The 18,081-nt window shown below is 46.8% G+C and overlaps 1 protein-coding gene across 6 annotated transcripts in view; it reads left to right on the forward strand.

Annotated features, from left to right (window-relative positions):
• SRGAP2 (SLIT-ROBO Rho GTPase activating protein 2) overlaps positions 1-18,081 on the forward strand; it is a 104,499-nt gene that overhangs the window by 26,227 nt on the left and 60,191 nt on the right. For 5 of the 6 annotated variants that reach the window (XM_054087404.1, XM_054087405.1, XM_054087402.1 and 2 more), the window contains 2 exons: positions 5,986-6,178; positions 16,998-17,160. In XM_054087404.1, the coding sequence (XP_053943379.1) occupies positions 5,986-6,178; positions 16,998-17,160 (356 nt within the window). The remainder of the gene's footprint in view (positions 1-5,985; positions 6,179-16,997; positions 17,161-18,081) is intronic. The other variant, XM_054087406.1, reaches the window with a different exon arrangement.

Consider the following 18,081-nt stretch of genomic DNA (forward strand, 5'->3'; position numbering starts at 1 on the left):
CTGTGAATTGCAGATGAATTTATCATAGCGGTTTGGAAAATTTATCATAGGGATATGGAAAACCAGCCTGTGGGCTTGGTGCCTTCGTGGGATTCCAGTGTTGAGGGGGCTCCAAGTTACGGAAGGTTCCAGCTCCTGGTTGTGATGGAGGCATCACAAAACTGATAGAAATGCAGAATCCTCACTGCCTCTCTCCTGTGAGCGGCACTTTGTTCTGCCTAGAAAAGCAGGTAGATTGAAGTAATCAGTGATGCAAATGTGTTCTGATGTAGGTATGGAAATAAAAGGTGTCTTCAGTACTGCCCCAAGACTGAGACCAACCTCGATTTCTTGCTTTTAAGCGTTTCGCATCCTCTTCTTTGACTTCACCAATGCAAAACTTCATGCACTCGTCTCACCCCTCAAGACAACTTATGGATCTGTGTGAGAGTTTCAGCTACAAACTGCTGTGATTTTGTTTGTGTTTATAATTATAAAGGCATTCTTGTCAATGTGCATTACCTGATGTTAATTCCTCTAAGGCATAAGGAATAGCCTGTGTTTTCAAAAGAAGATTTACCTTTTCCAGGGCATGCAGTTTCTGATAGGATTATGAACCTGAACCTGAATCTTCCTCCTGGCTCTGGCCTTAAACAAAGGACTGTATTTCTTCCTTTTATCTCATTCTCACTTCAAAGACTGGTTTTCAAATTACCAGCGAGGTGTTTGAGGCTGCGATGATCGACAGCTTTCGGCTAGCAACGCAGCGTGAGCCATCAGCTTCTCCCTCTTAGTGGCTTTTTGAAGTCCTTAAACCTCCTGGCCGTAGTCAGGGTTGTTGGCTGTTGTTTATCACCGTACTATTTGTAATCAGGTACCAAAATAATAATAATATTGAGGCTATTTTCACAAAGCAAATCCTTTCGCTTTTGGAGCACAGCCCTTTGTATGTGTGAGGGTAGGGGAAATGTGAACAGCTCTTGGCAGTTAGTAGTGTGCTGTCAAACTGTGCAGTCCGAAGCATCTTCTAAAACTTATTTCTGTGTTTAAATGGTTTTGACCATTACTCAAAGCCGTAGCGTTGGTTGGGTTTGTGTTTTTTTTTCTTTTTTTTGAGGAGGAGTGGAGAATTAACCTCACACTAAGCTGTAATCTTCACCTGCATCTGCCTGGGGTTGGCGAGGCGGGGAGGAGGGTGCGTGTGCCGCTGCCGTTCTCCTCTGGTGGTCAGTACTCAAGCGCGTGGCAGCGTCCAGGAGACAAGGATTTAAGAGAACCCTCATGGAGAATCATAAAATCATCTAATGATTTGGGTTGGAAAGCTCATCCAGTTTCAACCCCCTGCCAAGGGCAGGGACACCTTCCACTTGATCAGGTTGCTGAAAGCTCCATCCAGCCATGTGCAAGATCTGAAGCTGCTGCTCCAGTTCTCTGTTATGAGATTTTGTTCATTTTGGACTGCTTTATCTTTCATACAGTGTTGAGGAGCCTGGGAGATAACTGTGTTAGAGCTGTATGCACAATTTAACGCATGGTGACTTCACTCCTTCTGTGTAATTGCATCTTCTGTGCTGGGGATGTCCAGAAAAGTCAGGGATAACTGGGCTGTGAGCGAAGGTTTTGAATCTGCTGACTTCCACCTTCCCATTCGTGCTTTGATTCTGTTTTGCTTTGATTTTGGCGTGCCTCCTGCTTGTCCTGAGCTTACATGGCATTACCATGGGTGGGGGGGGAACTCCTCACAGAGCAGCCGTGGGGACCACTATGTTAGGGTGAGGGCGCGGGAGGGTTTGGAGTTGAGCTCTGCCAGTTGGAGCAGGTTTGTGTGGGTGAGAGGATTGCTGTTTAATCTGGGTGGGAGCAGGGGGTTGGTGATGCTGTTTTGTTGTCATCCCACTCCTTTCCCAAGCTTGTCATCTTTTTATACAGCGTGGCAGTCAGGATAGGGGTGGGAACATCTTGAGAAAGCTTTGGAGGAGATACATGGAGATGGGGTAGATACTCCAAAGCTGCTCAGGTTGTGTGTGCCTTCTCCTGTTACCCTGTGCTGTGCAGGTTGTGATTGACTCTATCACTGTCCAGGAAGAGCAGTTAAAGCTTACTGCTGGGAAGAGCTGAAACGCTGCCTGAGGAGATGATCCCTCCTGGAGCACGAGCATTGCTCAGGCTGCGGGAGATGACTGGACAAGGTCTCCGGGTGTGAGTTGCATTGCCCCTCATCCCATCATTACAAGCTTTTGTAAACGGTCCCTCCCCAGCTTTCCTGGAGCCCCTTCAGGTACTGGAAGGTCGCTATAAGGTCTCCTTGGAGCCTTCTCTTCTCCAGGCTGAACAACCCCAACTCTCTCAGCCTCTCCTCATATGGAAGGTGCTCCAGCCACTCCAGCCCTTTGATCATCCTTGTACCTCCTCTGGACCCGTTCCAACAGCTGCATATCCTTCTTTTGTTGGTGATTCCAGAACTGGGCACAATACTCCAGATGAGGTCTCACAAGAGAGGAACAGAGGGGCAGAATCCCCTCCCTCCCTGCTGGCCACGCTGCTCTGGATGCAGCCCAGGACACGGTTGGTTTCTGGGCTGTGAGCACACGTTGCCGGCTCATCAGTCAGCGCTCCAAGTCCTTCTCTGTGGGTCTGCTCTCAATCTCATCATCCCCCATCCTGTCTTGAAACTGGGGATGGCTCCGACCCAGATGTAGGACCTTGCATTTGGCCTTCTTGACCCTCATGAGGTGTAAGAGATAACCTGCCTTGGGAGAGAGACTGTCTCTTAACTTGCCCGTGAGGGAAACTTCTGGCAGTGACCTTTTGGTGGAAGCGTTAGAGGCACCATCGCTTCAATGCCAGTGTTTTATCCAGGGACAGTTACCTTCATGATAATGTGATGTCATTCGTGCCTGTCAATACTTCACGTGCTTCAGAGTTTAAAAAAGGAAAAAAAAAAATCAAATAGGTTTTTAATGTTGAAAATGACAAATATGACTAAAATGTGGAAAGCAGAAGATCCTTCCTTCCCCTTTGCATTCATTAATAACAGCACACATTTGCTGAGCGCTATGGGGAATGCCGAGAAGGTAGGAGAAAGAATAAAGTCAAGTTATGCAACTGCCCATCATTATACAACGCTTGCTCCCTCTGTGACATGGGTGACTTTATGATCTGGTGATGGAAGTGAATAAATGGTTTGCTTTAAATGGGTGGAAAACTTTTCTATTGCTACTGGGGACATTTTAATTATGTAGTTGTCAGCCATGTGAGCTCAAAATATCATAGAAATGTTTCTGCAGTGCAGGGCAAGACTTGTGAGAAGAACAGTACCTGGTGTTTAATCCTTATTCCACTACGGCCATCCTGACCTTGAATTAAATGTGTTTATTCACCTTCAGGCACTTGGAGCATTGGCAGCAGGAGTGGAGTCTTTAGGATGCTGTTCCGTGTCTTGAGCAATCCCGGTGGGTGGGATGGCTAAGATCTAGGAGTTGTAGAGAAGGAAAGGAGGTGGAGGGCTTTTTGGTGTTTAAAGTGGCTGTTAACCTAATAACCTGTGTAAATTAAAAGATGCAAAAGCAGCAAATTCAAAATTGAAGTGGTTGTTGTGACTGCAGACATGAAAAGGTCCTGTGTAACGCGGTGACCCTCGGGTTACAGCACGCACAGGCTCCAGCTCGGCCACGGTATGTTCTCCGAAGAAAAATATCTTCAGCTTGTGTAAGCAAGGGGAAAACAAGCGGACGCTTTATACCCTGGAAAGCTGGGTAAGCCTCAGGAAATTCTTGCGTTCCTGATTTTATTTTCTGGGGAAGGACTGTGCGGTGTATTTTTGAAAGATGAGCAAGGTTGCCCTTCTCCAGCCCAGTGCCACGGCCGCTATAAGCTGGGGCTGAATAGCTCATTGTTCGCTTGCGGGCGGCCTGATCTGTGGCACCGTTCCCCTCGAAAAACACGGAATTTAGTTAGAAAGAAGCGCTGATACTACATTTCTAACTAAAGGAAGAGGTTACTGGTTCTTGTTGCTGTTCAGCAGGAGAGCTGCGTGTGGAGTGTCCCACCTTGAGAACCAAGAGCTTGGGCTTTGTTGTAGTTCTGTAATAAGAATACGTGTGCTTTGATCTTCTCTAGACTTTGAGAGCTGCTAGTTCTTTGGAATTGGCCCTTTGTGTATGTCTGCTTTTTCTCCTCGAGCTGGTTTCTCAATCGAGAATGTCCTGATAGAGAACGTCAGGGTTTGCAAGGCTGTCACACTTGTAAAAGGTCCATTGGTTGAGGCATGGAGAAGGGTACGTGGCCACACCATTCCCTGTCTGAGCTGTTTCTGCTATTTTCTATTCCTGTCCCAATCCATTTTTTTTTCTTTTTTTTTCCCTAACATGGTGCTTCCTGCTCATCCGTGCTAATAGCACCGCTGACTTTCGGAAAAGTAGCCCTGTGCAGGTGTCAAGACCTACATGTGCAAATACATCAGACATAAGGAAGACTTGCCCCATCCCTGGAGGTGTTCAAGGCCAGGTTGGATGGGGCTTGAAGCAACCAGATCCAGTGGGAGGTGTCTTGCCCGTGGTGGTTGGAAGTAGATGGGCTTTGAGATCCCTTCCAACCCAAGCGATTCTGAGATTCTATGATCCTAAACCTCCGCCCAACGGCGAAGGGCACAACCCTTGATCTGTGGTGCAGCACCAGCAACACCAAGTGAACCTGCCCATCACCTTGCTTGCCAGTGCGTGAGATTTGTTTTGAGATTTCTTTGTTTGCTCAAGTATTTCAGGATTAGCAGGGACTGGGAGGGGACAGGGAAAGAACGAATCCTTGTGTACATTTGATCTTCCAGCACTTAATTCGCTCAATATACGCTATGTATATCTGCTCTGTTCAGCTTAGTCTCCAGTTACAAAACTATTGGATTTGTAAAACTCTGCTCAAGTGGCAGGCTTAGTCCTGTGCAAAGCAAACAAGACAACCCCGTTCTACCCATGGCTTTGTCATTAAGACTTTTCATTTTGAGTTTGAGTGCTCAGAGATCTTTAGAAGAAAGTGCATCTTTTATTGTTTTTGTGTTGCGTTCATTGCCTATGTAAAAAGCAAAATACTCTCTACTAGCTGCATTACTGAATAATTTTGCATTTTTTAGCAGAAATGCATCAGTACCAGTCTGTTTTCTTGCCCTGCTTGTCTGCTGTTTTATCCCTCACATTGAGGATCAGTAAGATGAGGTTACCACCCTGGCGAGAGGGCTAATTAGGAGTTTTTGGTTTTGTGAAATGCTTGAAAACTGTAAAATACTGTGTTGATACAAATAGATTGCTTCAGTAATAATTATGCATAACAATAACAATATTAACACCTATATCTGTGTGCTTTGTGGGTTCTTTAGAGGTAGCTATGTCACTTGCACATCTTTTAAAGAAAGTGATTCCTCCTGCGGATCATTCCCTGATGGGAAGCGCTGTCGTGTTGGCTCTCCGAAGGGGGTCTCTGTCTGGTTTGATGGTTTGGTTTATAATGAGAGCTGCACAGCTGGAGCCCCAGTAACCAACTGAATAAACTGAAATCAGTGCCTTTGGGGAGCACCCCCGAATGTGCAACCTCCTGTTTCTGCATCCGGAGTTATCTGCAAAGGAATTGGATAGAAATTCCCTGCAGTGATTCCCTGAGCTGACGTGGGGCATTGCAGCATTCAGTCCTTTTTCCAGACTGAGATTCAGTACATTTTTAGGCAGTGACCGCTGCTTCTTGATGCCAAAAATGCACTCGACCCTTGTGATGGATGCGCTCTTCAGCAGCAAAGCTTTGCTCGTCGAGGTGTGCAGCAGATTGCAGGTATCGGATGCCTTTCCTGCATCACCGGTGCATCCGAGGTGCGATTGCAATCAGCTGTCTGCAGATAATCATAAAGAAGCTTTGCTGGGATGTTGCTAGTGAGGGAATATATTTGCAACTGTATTTTACTGGAGAATTGTTATGGTCTTTAATGGGATTTTGTTTAATCTGTAGTGCTTTTATTTGTTGCAGAGATCCGTGCCCAGCTGGTAGAGCAGCTGAAATGCCTTGACCAGCAGTGTGAGCTTCGGGTCCAGTTACTGCAGGACTTGCAGGATTTCTTCCGCAAGAAGGCAGAGATTGAGATGGATTACTCAAGAAATTTGGAGAAGTTGGCTGAGAGATTCCTGGCTAAAACTAGGAGCACCAAAGACCAGCAATTCAAGTAGAGTATTTGCCTTTTGTTTCTGCCCCTTTTTTTTTTTCCTGCAGATGTGGTTGCAAGGGTAGGAATGCAAAAAGAGAGCTGATAGAGTGAACGTTGGTGTCAGCATTGCCGTGGATGTCGGAATAAAATGTTTCCCGAGTTTGCAATAAACACAGAACCCATTTCATGTTCCCACACGTGTTTCATTTCAGTAATTCCTGGTAGGGCATATGTTGTCAGTGGGGAATGGAACAGTAAAAATTGGCACAATCTAAAAGGAGTCATTTTCTTGGGAAGCTGGGCAAAGCTGTACACCAGATTTGATGGACAAAGCCAGGATTTCCTTCAATGTCTGTGGCTTTGGTCTTTTTTTTTTTTTTTTTTTTAGAGTAACTGTTTCTAATCTGTTATACGCTGTGATTTGCTGTTGCAGCACTCTGTTTTCAATATCCTATGCATACTCTGTGTAGGATTTAAATGTTGTATCTCTGCTAGTATCGCCTCAAACCCATAGAGGAATAAGGCTGATAGTAATTCCAAATGGAGCTGTGCCATTTGGAAGGGTGGGGAATCCCTAGGTACTAAGTTGATGGGACTCAATTGAAATTTAAAGCTGTCCTCACTGATAATCAATTGTCTCATCTGCTTGAAGCATTATTTACAGGTATTTCTGATGATACCGCATTGTTTGTTTCCCACTTTATTCTTTGAGTTGGTATGACTAACGTGTATCAGATGTGGCTTCATGGATGCAAAGCCTTCTGATTTACTGTCTCCTGCTTGGAGGAATGGACACAGGTGCTTTTCCCAGGAAGAAGGAGGCAGGAGAGGACCTGTGGGTGAAGAAGGGGCTGATGCAGGCTGTGTGGCACAGAGACATCGACCCCATTAGGAGGTGGCCAGCACCAAGCCACAGCCACGAGGATCCGGGCGCTGACATCTGGGCAGTGTGCGGGCTTGGTGGGGTTTGTTGTCAGGGCAGCAGTTGGGGAAAACACCGAACAAAAGCAGCCCTGGGATGTGAATCACTTCTGCTTTGGACAGATTGAGCTGAAAGGATCCATCTGGGTCAGCCTCCACCCAAAGTGCAACTCACTTTTAGCCCTGTTTGGGTTGGGCTCTGTGTATTTGTTTTGTTGTTGTTGCTGTGTTTGGAGGGACATGGGGATATATTAGCTTTTCCTTCCCACTGGAAGCTTATTTGTGAAAGCCATTAAGCAGGCACCACTTTAGCTTCCTTTCTGTACAGCTTTGATGTCATTTGCTTTAGTTCTCATTTGAACGCACATTGTGTTACTCTGCTGGAAAGGCGCTGTTTTAATTTTCCTTTATCGTGAAAGTGTTCTTAGAACAATGAGCTGCACATATTCTGCACGTGCCTTTAAGATGGCACTAAAGAAATGATGTCTCGAAGTATAATTTTCCTCTGCGTGGTGAATGGTCTCCTTCAAATTATTTTCTTGACGTTCCTGTTGTAAACTGAGATGATTTCCTTTATTTTACATGATATGAAACATCCCATCACGAATGCTTTTGTATTCAGCTTTCAGTGTTGGGAATGTTGTAGGTAGATGACTTCTTATTTAGAGATTTAGAGGGAATTTGTAATGTGGAAGGTTTTACCGTAGTTGAAGAGCATCCTGCATAGTGTTGTGCTTCACGTGGATTAACTCTGGGGGCTGTGAGGCTGCAGGGCTTTTAAAATTAGAATCATAGAGTGGTTTGGGTTGGAAGGAATCTTAAAGCCCATCCTGTCCCACCCCGTGCCATGGGCAGGGACACCTCCCACTGGATCAGGGGCTCCAAGCCCCATCCAACCTGGCCTGGAACCCCTCCAGGGATGGGGCAGCCACCACTGCTCTGGGCAGCCTGGGCCAGGGCCTCAGCCCTCTCGTGGTGAAGAAATTCCTCATCGAGTCTAGTCTAAATCTGCCCCTCTTCAGTTTACACCCATTGTCTGTCACCACAAGCCTTTGTGAACAGCCCCTCCCCAGCTTTCTTGTAGCCCCTTCAGGTACTGGAAGGTCACTATAAAGTCTTCTCGGAGCTTCCAGGCTGAACAACCCCAACTCTCTCAGCCTGTGTGGGAGGTGCTCCAGCCCTCTAATCATCCTTATGGCCTCCTCTGGACCCGTTCCAACAGCTCCATCTCCTTCTTACATTGAGGATTCCATAACTGGACACAATACTCCAGATGAGGTCTCCCAAGAGAGGAACAGAGGGGCAGAATCCCCTCCCTCCCTGCTGGCCACACTGCTTTGGATGCAGCACAGGACACGGTTGGTTTCTGGGCTGGGAGTGCACTTTGCTGCTCATGTTGAGCTTCTTATCAATCAGCAAATTATTTTTTTATTAATGCATTTCACTCACTGCCCCCAGCACGCCTGGTTTTTGGGCTGTTTGTACTTTAGATAGGTTTTATAAAGTTGTGCCTGGGCAAAACTGACTTCAGATCTCCTGGCCAGTGAATGTATCCTCAATTGGACAGAGCATTTTATCAGCACATAAACCTTTCACTTGAATTTCTGAATTCAATGTCTGATATTCTGGTCAAGCCCAGGACATTGCATGAAATAACGTGAATCCTGTTCCTGAGCCCCTGCTTTCTCTTATTTTGCAGAGAGAGAAAGGGGTAACGCTGCTCAGGCTCCCGATTGTGCTGATGTGAGCAGCAGAGAGCTCCTGGCAGAAAAGCATCTCGCTCTTGGGATGCATTACCGCCGCGAGGTTTGAGTCCCAAATGCACTGGTTGTTAGCTTAGCGATGAGTTGGAGTGAGGAACGAAACCAAAACTCTCAACTCTGTGGGCAGCAGCGTCAAGCAGTGGCACGTGGTGCAGAGCCGTTTGTCCTGGGTCGCATCGATTGCTCCTTTGGTCATTTCTGTCTGTGGGTCGTAACATCCAGAAACGTGTCAAAATACTCCAGGGATCGGTAAGGAAGCAATTCCAGTTATAACTACCGATCCCTTGCACTGCTCTGCCTGCACAGGGAGGAGGAGGAGCTTGGCTCTTCTGTAGAGGCTGGAGCCATAATCTCATTTGGAAGCCCCGAGAAGACCATTCGATCAAAGCCAACTCTCAGATCCTCCTCTAAGGAACCTGCTATTACCGGACTGGGAGATGTGAGCAGGCGGGCGGACACTCTGTAATCGCCTGGCAGCGACCCTATAAATATCCAGTAATAGCATGTTCTTTCGATAACGCGATAATTATGTCGGAAGGTACCGTATCATTCAGAGAGTGCTTACCCTGTCGCTTGGCGTTTTTAGATCTCATAACACGCTGTCAAGGAGGGAATCTGTCAGGCAGTAACCCTGTAATTTGCATGTGCTGTCATACTCGAGAGCTATCGTGTAATTGCCAAGTTGCTCCCGATGTGTTCATTTAAGGGAATGCTGTCAAGGGCAGGAGGCTTCAGGCTGACCCTTGAAATTGGATTGTGTGGCTTTCCTCACCGTCCCTCTCCAAGCTGGTAAAGCAGATGCTTGAAGGAAAGAGCGAGGTGAAGTGCAGGCTGGTGCTGGGTTCCTAACAAATGCATTGCCTGGGGTTAGTTTTTCTTGGATGTGGCCGCATCCCAGAGGAATCTGCTCAGGTGGCCGTGTTTTCCATATGGGTTTGGAATGTAGGTGATACGGTCTTGACAGCAAACTGTGTGTAGCCAGTGATGGGCTTACAGGGTGCTCGCACACTGCATGCTTTGAAGCTTCACTGGAGCATCCTAAAATGGTTTGCAGAGGTAGGTGTGTGTTATTCTCGTGTCTTCGAAGAAGGGGAACAGATTGGGTTAGCCAGGGTGACATACAAGTTGATGGCAGCTGGATCTGTCCCAGGTTTTACTTGCCTTTAACTACCGTGGCTGCTGGACCTCACGTTGCCTGGTCGCTTCTGAGAACGGCTTTTCAGTTAGAATGGACTATTAAAGAGAATAATCTTACAAACCGTATATATTTGGTAAAGCTTCTTCAGTACGCGTTGGTAAAATCCTTGCACAAGAAGTGAGAGCTGGAGGGGAAAGAAAATGCATTTCACAGCCCAATTCTTGTAACTGCTGTTGTCGTGAGAGCTCGGTGGTCACAAGGTAGATGTGGTCATTGCTCCTTAAAGCTCTGCCTCAGGGAAGGTTTCTGGTGTAGCAGTTAAATCGGAGCATCCCTCTTGGCAGGTGCCTGTCCTGCCTGTGGGGAGGAGGTCTGAGGCTGATCCTTAGGGGAAGGCATTCCCCCACAGCAGGGAGGGAAACCCTGGAACCTTTAATTCCAGACTCTCGTTCTCCTGTTTCATGGGATTTTGTGGTAAAGGCGTTTGCCTATTCAAATAATCAGTTAACAATATAAAAACTGTGGCAAGCCTTGAGTGATTCCTTTAAAGGCAGAAAATGGAAAAAGGGGGCGAGAAAAAAAATAAAAAAGGAAAACCTGAAAAGCGAATGCTATTTTAAGGCCGTATTTTAAATCAAGATAATCTTTAGGAGTAGGGTACCGAGTAGCAATTGTCAGCTGGAGAGCTGGATGTCCAGGATATCCCAGCATGAGATTCAGATGGCTTTCTGGCAGCCTTTGCCTTGCGGTAGAAGATGCAGAGGGCGTCTGGCAACCTCCAGGCTGAGCCCTTGTAAACAACAGCTGTTCATAACCGGGATCTTTTGGAAGAGAAGGGCAGGGAGCAGCGTCTGTGTCCATGCCTGTGACTCTCCAAATTTGCAGTTAGCGCTGAACTGTGTCAGGAAAGACTTTGAGGGGGAATCAAACGTCGGTTTGAACGAGCAGCTGGTAGAGAAGTTCAGCTTCAACCAAAGTTCAGGTTTAATTTTCTTAGAAGTGAAAGGAAAGGCGATACACTGTGAGAGAGGTGTTGACAAAGGCATTTGGGTCAGGTGGACTTCAGTTACATTATTATCATCATCATAATTATTGCAATTATTATTATCATCACCATTGTTAATAAATATTGTCCCAGACCATTTTGGCCTGTGATTCTTTTTGTGGAGCCCAGTTCTGAACATTTTTTTTTTCTTTCAAATAATGACATTTGGATGTTTTTCTAAGCATGAAACATTCATTAATTCATTGACCTCACAGGACCCAGAGAGATGGAAATACATGACCAGCAAAAATTGATGTAGAACCCCAGGGAGAATCCTTGTGGTGTTTTTCATCCTATCAGCAATCCCAGCATTGCACTGCATTGGTCGGTGTGATTGGGGCTGCTCTTACGGAGCACAAGGCAGAGGACAAAATTGGGTCAGGTTCGAAGAAGCCACTACAGAAACAATTACATCTCTGCACCGGCACTGGGTCTTGCACTGATGATTTGCAGGGTGGACTTGACCATTGCCCAGGTCTGAAAATAACCTCGTTTTCATCTCTCTTTCCACCTTGTAGTTGATCTTAGCAGGTGGTTCAGGAGAGCTGGGCAGGATTCAGCACTGCAGAGCTCACAGACCCGAGCCTGTGGGCCACCTGAGATGGGGGAAGATAACCCCGCAGGGTGGGAAATAAAGCAGTTCCCGGGTTTGCAGTCTCTGGATCACTATTTTGGGGTGTAGCAGGTCTAGGAAACAGATACCCTTTGATTTGATGGGGAGGCAGGGAGGTGGAATGGGAAGCTGCAGTTTTTGTGTGTCCCACCAGGAGAGCTGCTTTAATCCTCCCCTCGGTTCAGAGGAAGGAGGGTCAGAGGAGTTTTCTGTTCATACAGACGTGACGCGCCTGTGTTAATTTAAATGTTTCTCTCTTTAGTAATATTTTCAGTCTCATCTGACTCATTCCTTCGGCTTGCGCTCCTTATGGAAACCTGATATTCCTATTCTTGGTTTGTGGGAGTGGTGTTTGTTTTGTTTTGTTTTGATTTTTATCAAGCCTGGGGGGGAGGAGGCTGGTTTTTAACATAATTTTTCTGCCTTTGCTCTGAACGGGGTTGCCTTGCAATGCACAACTAAGTGTCGCTGGGCTTTGCTCTCTTTTGCTTCCCTTAAAGCTGATAAATCTTGGATTGTCTGATCTTGGATCTCCTTGTATGAACGAGTAATTTAATTAAGATGTTTCAGATACTTGGGACTCAATCTTCCCTTCTGATCTTTTGAGACCAGCTGAAACCTTTGAAGTAGAAGTTGCACAGGACCCAATCGAGATAACACCCAAGAAACCACAGTGCTTCATACTTTGTGGTTCCCTGAAAATCTGTGCGCAGCTTCCTCTTCCTGCTCCCAGGCACCCCGATCGCTGTGATCTGCTGTAATTTAAGCTAACCTAAATAAACTTTCCAGGCTCACTATCATCGCACGATCTTTACATGAGTATAAATAGAGCTTGAAATAAACCTGAATCTTGGCATCTTCCTCCTCCTCCTCTCCTTGCGGGGGAAGTTGGAGTCAAACAGCTGTTGTGAATGTGAAATCGCCAGCACTTCGGCAAAGTTCCTAGCCAGCTCTTAAAGTTTTGGGTTGATCTCATCAATTTTACCTCCAAAGTCCTGACTGTAGTCGTTCTGCAGGGTCTGTGGAATCAAGCTCACTCTCTGTTATACCCAGTGCTCCCTGTTGCACATTTTTCTTCCCTTTTCCGCCCCTCTTGTGGTGACGTGAACCTGGAAGCAAGGTCTATGTGCCAGCTCCTTTGGGAATTGAAATGGTTAATGAAAACGGCAATTTGCTTCTCTGCCATCTGCTCACGGTTATGGTAGAAAAGGCTCTGTTGTAAACACTTGGATAACTTTTGCTCTGTGTTGTGAAAACTGTTGCCGTGTTCTACCCCAGAAAACGCTGTGTTTTTAGAGGTGCTTTAACAGTTAATGTGTGTGTAGTTCCAAAGGCTACTGGGAAGGTTTGAAGCGAGGAACTGCCTCTTTTTCGTTTCTATCTGAAGGCCTTTATCTGCTTTTAGCCAGCGCTAGGAAAATTGTCAGTAGCAAATAATGAAGAGGTTTTGTCTCGCTTCCTGTAAAAACTTTGCTTTGAAGACACTGAACCTGCACGAAAGCGAGACAGAACGTTTAGGCAAGGTTTTGAAGGGGTTAGGGAAACCAACAGACACCAAGAAAGCAAAGGAATTCAAGCGAAAAACCTCGGAGCGCAGAGCTGTGGTTGCGTGAGGTTGAGTGCAGGGTGCGGCGCTCGCTGCGCAGACCCAAAGGTGACAATCCCGGTCGCGGATTGGAAGCATCGAGGGTTGTGATTATTTTCTCCTGCAGGATGGCCTTTCATGTCTAACCACATGGAGTGTGTCAACAACCCATCTGGCGCCATTAGACACCAGCAATTTTACTCACCACGCTTTTCATGAGCTCTTGGTATTCGTGCTATGTGCTGCCTTAGAATAGCTCCGGGAGTTGTGGTAGGGCAGCCTGGACAGCTGGGAATCGTCCGATTAACTATTGCGTCTCCTAGGGCGAGAGGAAATGGACTCAAGATGAGGGTTAGATTGGATATTAGGAAAAATTTCTTTACTGAAAGAACAGTAAAGCCCTGGCAGAGGCTGCCCGGGGCAGTGGTGGAGTCTCCATCCCTGGAGGGGTTCAAAAGCTGCGCAGATATAGCACTTTGGGACATGGTTTAGTCAGCACGGTAGGGTTGGGCTGATGGTTGGACTGGATGAGCTTAGAGGGCTTTTCCAACCTTGATGATTCTGTGATTCTGGTTCCATTTGATGCTTCAGTTTTCCTTGGAAAGCGAGGCACTCGTACCATGCTGCTCTCTGGTCCTATGCTTGTATTCTTGCCTGTAGTCAGAGCCCTTGGTGCATGTTGCTCACAGCTCTACCAAGCTTCTGGAGGTGCGGTTGGACTGATTCCCGAGTGGGGGCATCCCTGGACAGCCAGGTACTCTTGGTGGAGTGGTAGTGAAAATTCATAACATGATGGAAAATTCAACAGGAAATTTTATGGATCAGACCAATGGGGTGGTTATGTGTTGGCAGTTGTGCAGATGAGTGGTGCAAAGCCTGGGAAGGCTGCTCAGCAGGCTGCATGCAGCTGGAGGACTCCTGTCTGCTCAGAGGAACCTGCCGCTGCCCTGGTCCTGGGAAAAGAGCAGAGCAGCAAAGCCATGCGGCAGTCATGGGCTGCTAAGGGCTTTGAAGCAGGATTTTGAACAGGTAGGAGAGGATCAGCTGGTGGAGAGCCTGAGCCTTTGTTTCCTAACTTTCATTCCCAAACTTTTTATGCTAGTTGATTAATTTTCCCTTGCTACAGCTCTTGCAGCTTTAGAGAGCAAATAGGAAGTCAGATCCTAAGATCTCATCTCAGTCTCCCCTCCTTCAGCTTCAAACCTTTCCCCCCTTGTCCTGTCCTTGCACTCCCTGGTCAAGAGCCCCTCCCCATCATCACCTGCTCTTTACAACCACCTACAATGTCTTTCTTAGTTTCCTTCCTGCCTTGTGCCTCTATCAGTTTGCCCGTTGGCAGAGATGGTTTGTGCAGCTCTGACCCAGCGCTGTTCCTTGACGGAGCTCCTTCTAGCTCTTCCTTTTTGCCTCCTGCCCTCTTTTTATTGGAAGAAACTCAGTCATTGCTTCTTCTAGAAAACCCCTGAGCCCTCAATGTATTTATTGCCATCTTTTGTGGTGGCAGCTTCTGTATCAGCATCTGCGCCCTTCGAGGGGCGGCTGCAGCCTGGCCGGGGCCCGGAGATTCACAATTCTATTAGCTGAGTCTTGCAGTCACTAATTAGCACTCTGGCATATTAACAAAACAAACAGTATGCTGCAAACGCTGATCGCAGGAGATCTAGGGGCAACGATTTGATTTATGTGGCTTAACATCTGGCAGCTTCAACCCTGTGCCGTTCTGCATTTTGATCGTTCCATCTGGTTTTGCGCATCAGCTGTATCTGCAGTATGGGATGGTAAGGTACGAAGGCAAATGTTGTCTCTAAATAAAACCTATGCCTTCTTACATTTTATTTCCTACTTTTTAACTCAAAACACCAGGAGAACCAGAAGGCCAGAACCCTCTTTATACCCCCTCCCACTGTACGCACACCCATGTGCTTCAAACCATGAAGCAATCCAGATCCCACGCTGCCGTCGTTTCCCAAGCCTCTCATTTCTTTTAAGGAAAAGAAACAAAGCATCGAGATCAGCTGTTGTCAAACTATTCAAACTAAAAGTGTCCATATTGCACTACAAATCCAACTGTCCATGTCATGAGAAAGGTAATGAAAATCTGCCATGGCTTGTCACCTTCTCCCAATGTCAGACATCGCTTGCAGCAGGGATTGCTGTCCTTTTGAGTGCATAATATTCCCTTTTTCAATGGGAATTAAACTGCATTTCTTTTAAGAGGAAAAAAATCAGAAAGAAGTCTGATACAGTCACATACAGTAATCGAGAAGAGCTTTGGCTTTCACTGGAGGTGTGACTTACTCTTTTCTAAATAAATACTTTTGTACTGTAAACAAATGATGAACAGATATAGGGAGAAGTAAATCATAAAATCACTGAACAGTTTGGGTTGGAAGGGACCTCAGAGCCCATCCAGTCCTGTCCACCCCTGCCATGGGCAGGGACACCTCCCACTGGCTCAGGGGCTCCAAAGCCCCATCCAACCTGGCCTGGAACCCCTCCAGGGATGGGGCAGCCACCACTGCTCTGGGCAACCTGGGCCAGGGCCTCCCCACCTAAACGGCAAAACACTTCTTCCCGATATCTCAATGCCCCCTCTTTCAGCTGAAAACCATTCCCCTCATCATCTCCCTGCCCTCCCTGATCCAGAGCCCCTCCCCAGCTTTCCTGGAGCCCCTTTCAGCACTGGAAGCTGCTCTAAGGTCTCCCTGCAGCCTTTTCAGAGGCAGGGGAGTTGGAAAAAAGAGTTGCTGAGTCCCTCAGCCTTCTCTGTGCCTGTGGTTTCCAGTTTGTCAGTCATATTCATCAGGGGGTTACGCTTCCTTCGTCCCCCTTTCCTGGCTGATGTACCTGTAGAAACCCTTCTTGTTCTTTGCATCCTGTGCCAAGTTCAGCGCCAGCCGTGCCTTGGCCTTTCTCACCCTGTCCTTACACAACCAGGCAACATCTCTATACTCTTCCCAGGATAATTCTTCCTGTTAAGACCACGCTTGGATCTGTCAGGGCCGAGCACTGCTTTGGTGCTGCTGGAGGACCGTGCAAAATCGCTGCTGATGTCCTTGCTTTCATCTGGGCTGAAATGCTGCCTTAAGGAATTCCTTGCTCCTTTCAGGAGATGAAATGTTGATCCGAATAGACTGAGGTTCCTCTCCTCTCCCCTTTTGTGTTGCTTGTTTGCAGGGTGCGGAGTGAATCAGCCGTAATAAGGTGGAGAAAGTTCAAAGATGGGAAAATAAAGCTTGCTGTGTGAATGTTGCCTTCTCCCTTGCTCAGGACAGATAGGGACGCTTGCACATAATTGGTTTTGTACATGAAACATTGCATTTTGTTTCCTACGCAGATGCTGTTTAGCAAACTGGATGTTTGAAATCTTTTTATTGTGGTTAAGACCCAAATGCCTGAGACAGGGCTGTGAAACCTATTGTCAGACGCCGGAGCCATCGCTCTCCCTCAGGCACTGCAATTTATGCACCAATTCTTGGATTCAAAGGGAAAAATTAGAGCCTGCATTTGGCATATTGTGCCTTGCATTGCCTGATCTGTTTGTTGGGGGACAAGAGCCGTGGCCGTGTGAATGTAGTCCTGTGTAGTTGAGGCTGTGTTTTCCATATGTGCAATTTATAGCCTTCCTCTGCTCTCCTCTCCCTCATCTAATCCATACATCCCAGCTGCATTTCTATCATTTATAGCTATAGAACATCATGATCACAATCATTTTTGTCCACTTCAGGTTAAGTCCTATCCAATTCTTGTTTCTATTTTGTGTCCTTTATAGGAAGGATCAGAATGTGCTGTCACCAGTCAATTGCTGGAACCTCCTGCTCAATCAAGTGAAGCGGGAGAGCAGGGATCACACCACCTTAAGTGACATCTATCTCAACAACATCATCCCGCGCTTTGTCCAGGTCAGCGAAGATTCGGGGCGCCTGTTCAAGAAGGTAACTGAGTGCTGCAAACACATCTATTTTTGTTTGGCCCTTCTGAAATATAAAGTTTTAGCTATTACTTCTGGTGGATCAATTTATTGTTGACTATGCCTAACACACGGAGCTTTTTTCCCTCTTCATGGATAACTGGGCTTGGCTTACCTTTGATTTCTGTAGTAATTTTCTTCTCCTTGTATTTTAGGGTTGTCCAGAGAGTTATCAGTTGAGATCATTGATCTAAATTCAGGCTGTGTTTTTCCCTCTGAACCTGCACGCAGTTTTGTGTGTGTTTCTATTAAATAAGCAGAAACCCTCCAGGTCTTAAACTCTGAATATCGCAGAATGGTTTGGGTTGGAAGAGACCTTGAAGCCCATCCTGTTCCAACCCCCTCCATGGGCAGGGACACCTCCCACTGGCTCAGGGGCTCCAAGCCCCATCCAACCTGGCCTGGAACCCCTCCAGGGATGGGGCACCACCACCGCTCTGGGCACCCTGGGCCAGGGCCTCCCCACTATTATCAGGAACAGTCAAATTTTTATCTGCCCCGGAGGAGAAACTACTGTTAAAAAGAAAAATTAGGGAGCATTCCTACCACGCTAAATAATAAAGGATGTATTGTCCGTCGAAGCCAGGTTGGATGGGCCTTGGGCAGCCTGATCTACTGGGAGGTGTCCCTGCCCATTGCAGGGCAGTTGGAACTCGATGATCTTTGAGGTTCCTTCCAACCCAAACTGTTCTATGATTCTCTGGAAGAAGGAGAAATGCAGCTGAGATCTCTTTGTTAGCCATGTCCCCTTTCTCTCCCTTTGATTTCCACGTGGAAAAAAACCCGCGGGACGGTGTGGGTGGGTATTTTCCTATTAAGAATCTGTTCTTCCACTTGAAGGAACCCGATATGGCAGCTTTGAAACTCCTGTTAAATGGTAATGCCT

This window comes from Cuculus canorus, chromosome 24, assembly GCF_017976375.1.
Source record: "Cuculus canorus isolate bCucCan1 chromosome 24, bCucCan1.pri, whole genome shotgun sequence".
NCBI lineage: Eukaryota > Metazoa > Chordata > Aves > Cuculiformes > Cuculidae > Cuculus > Cuculus canorus.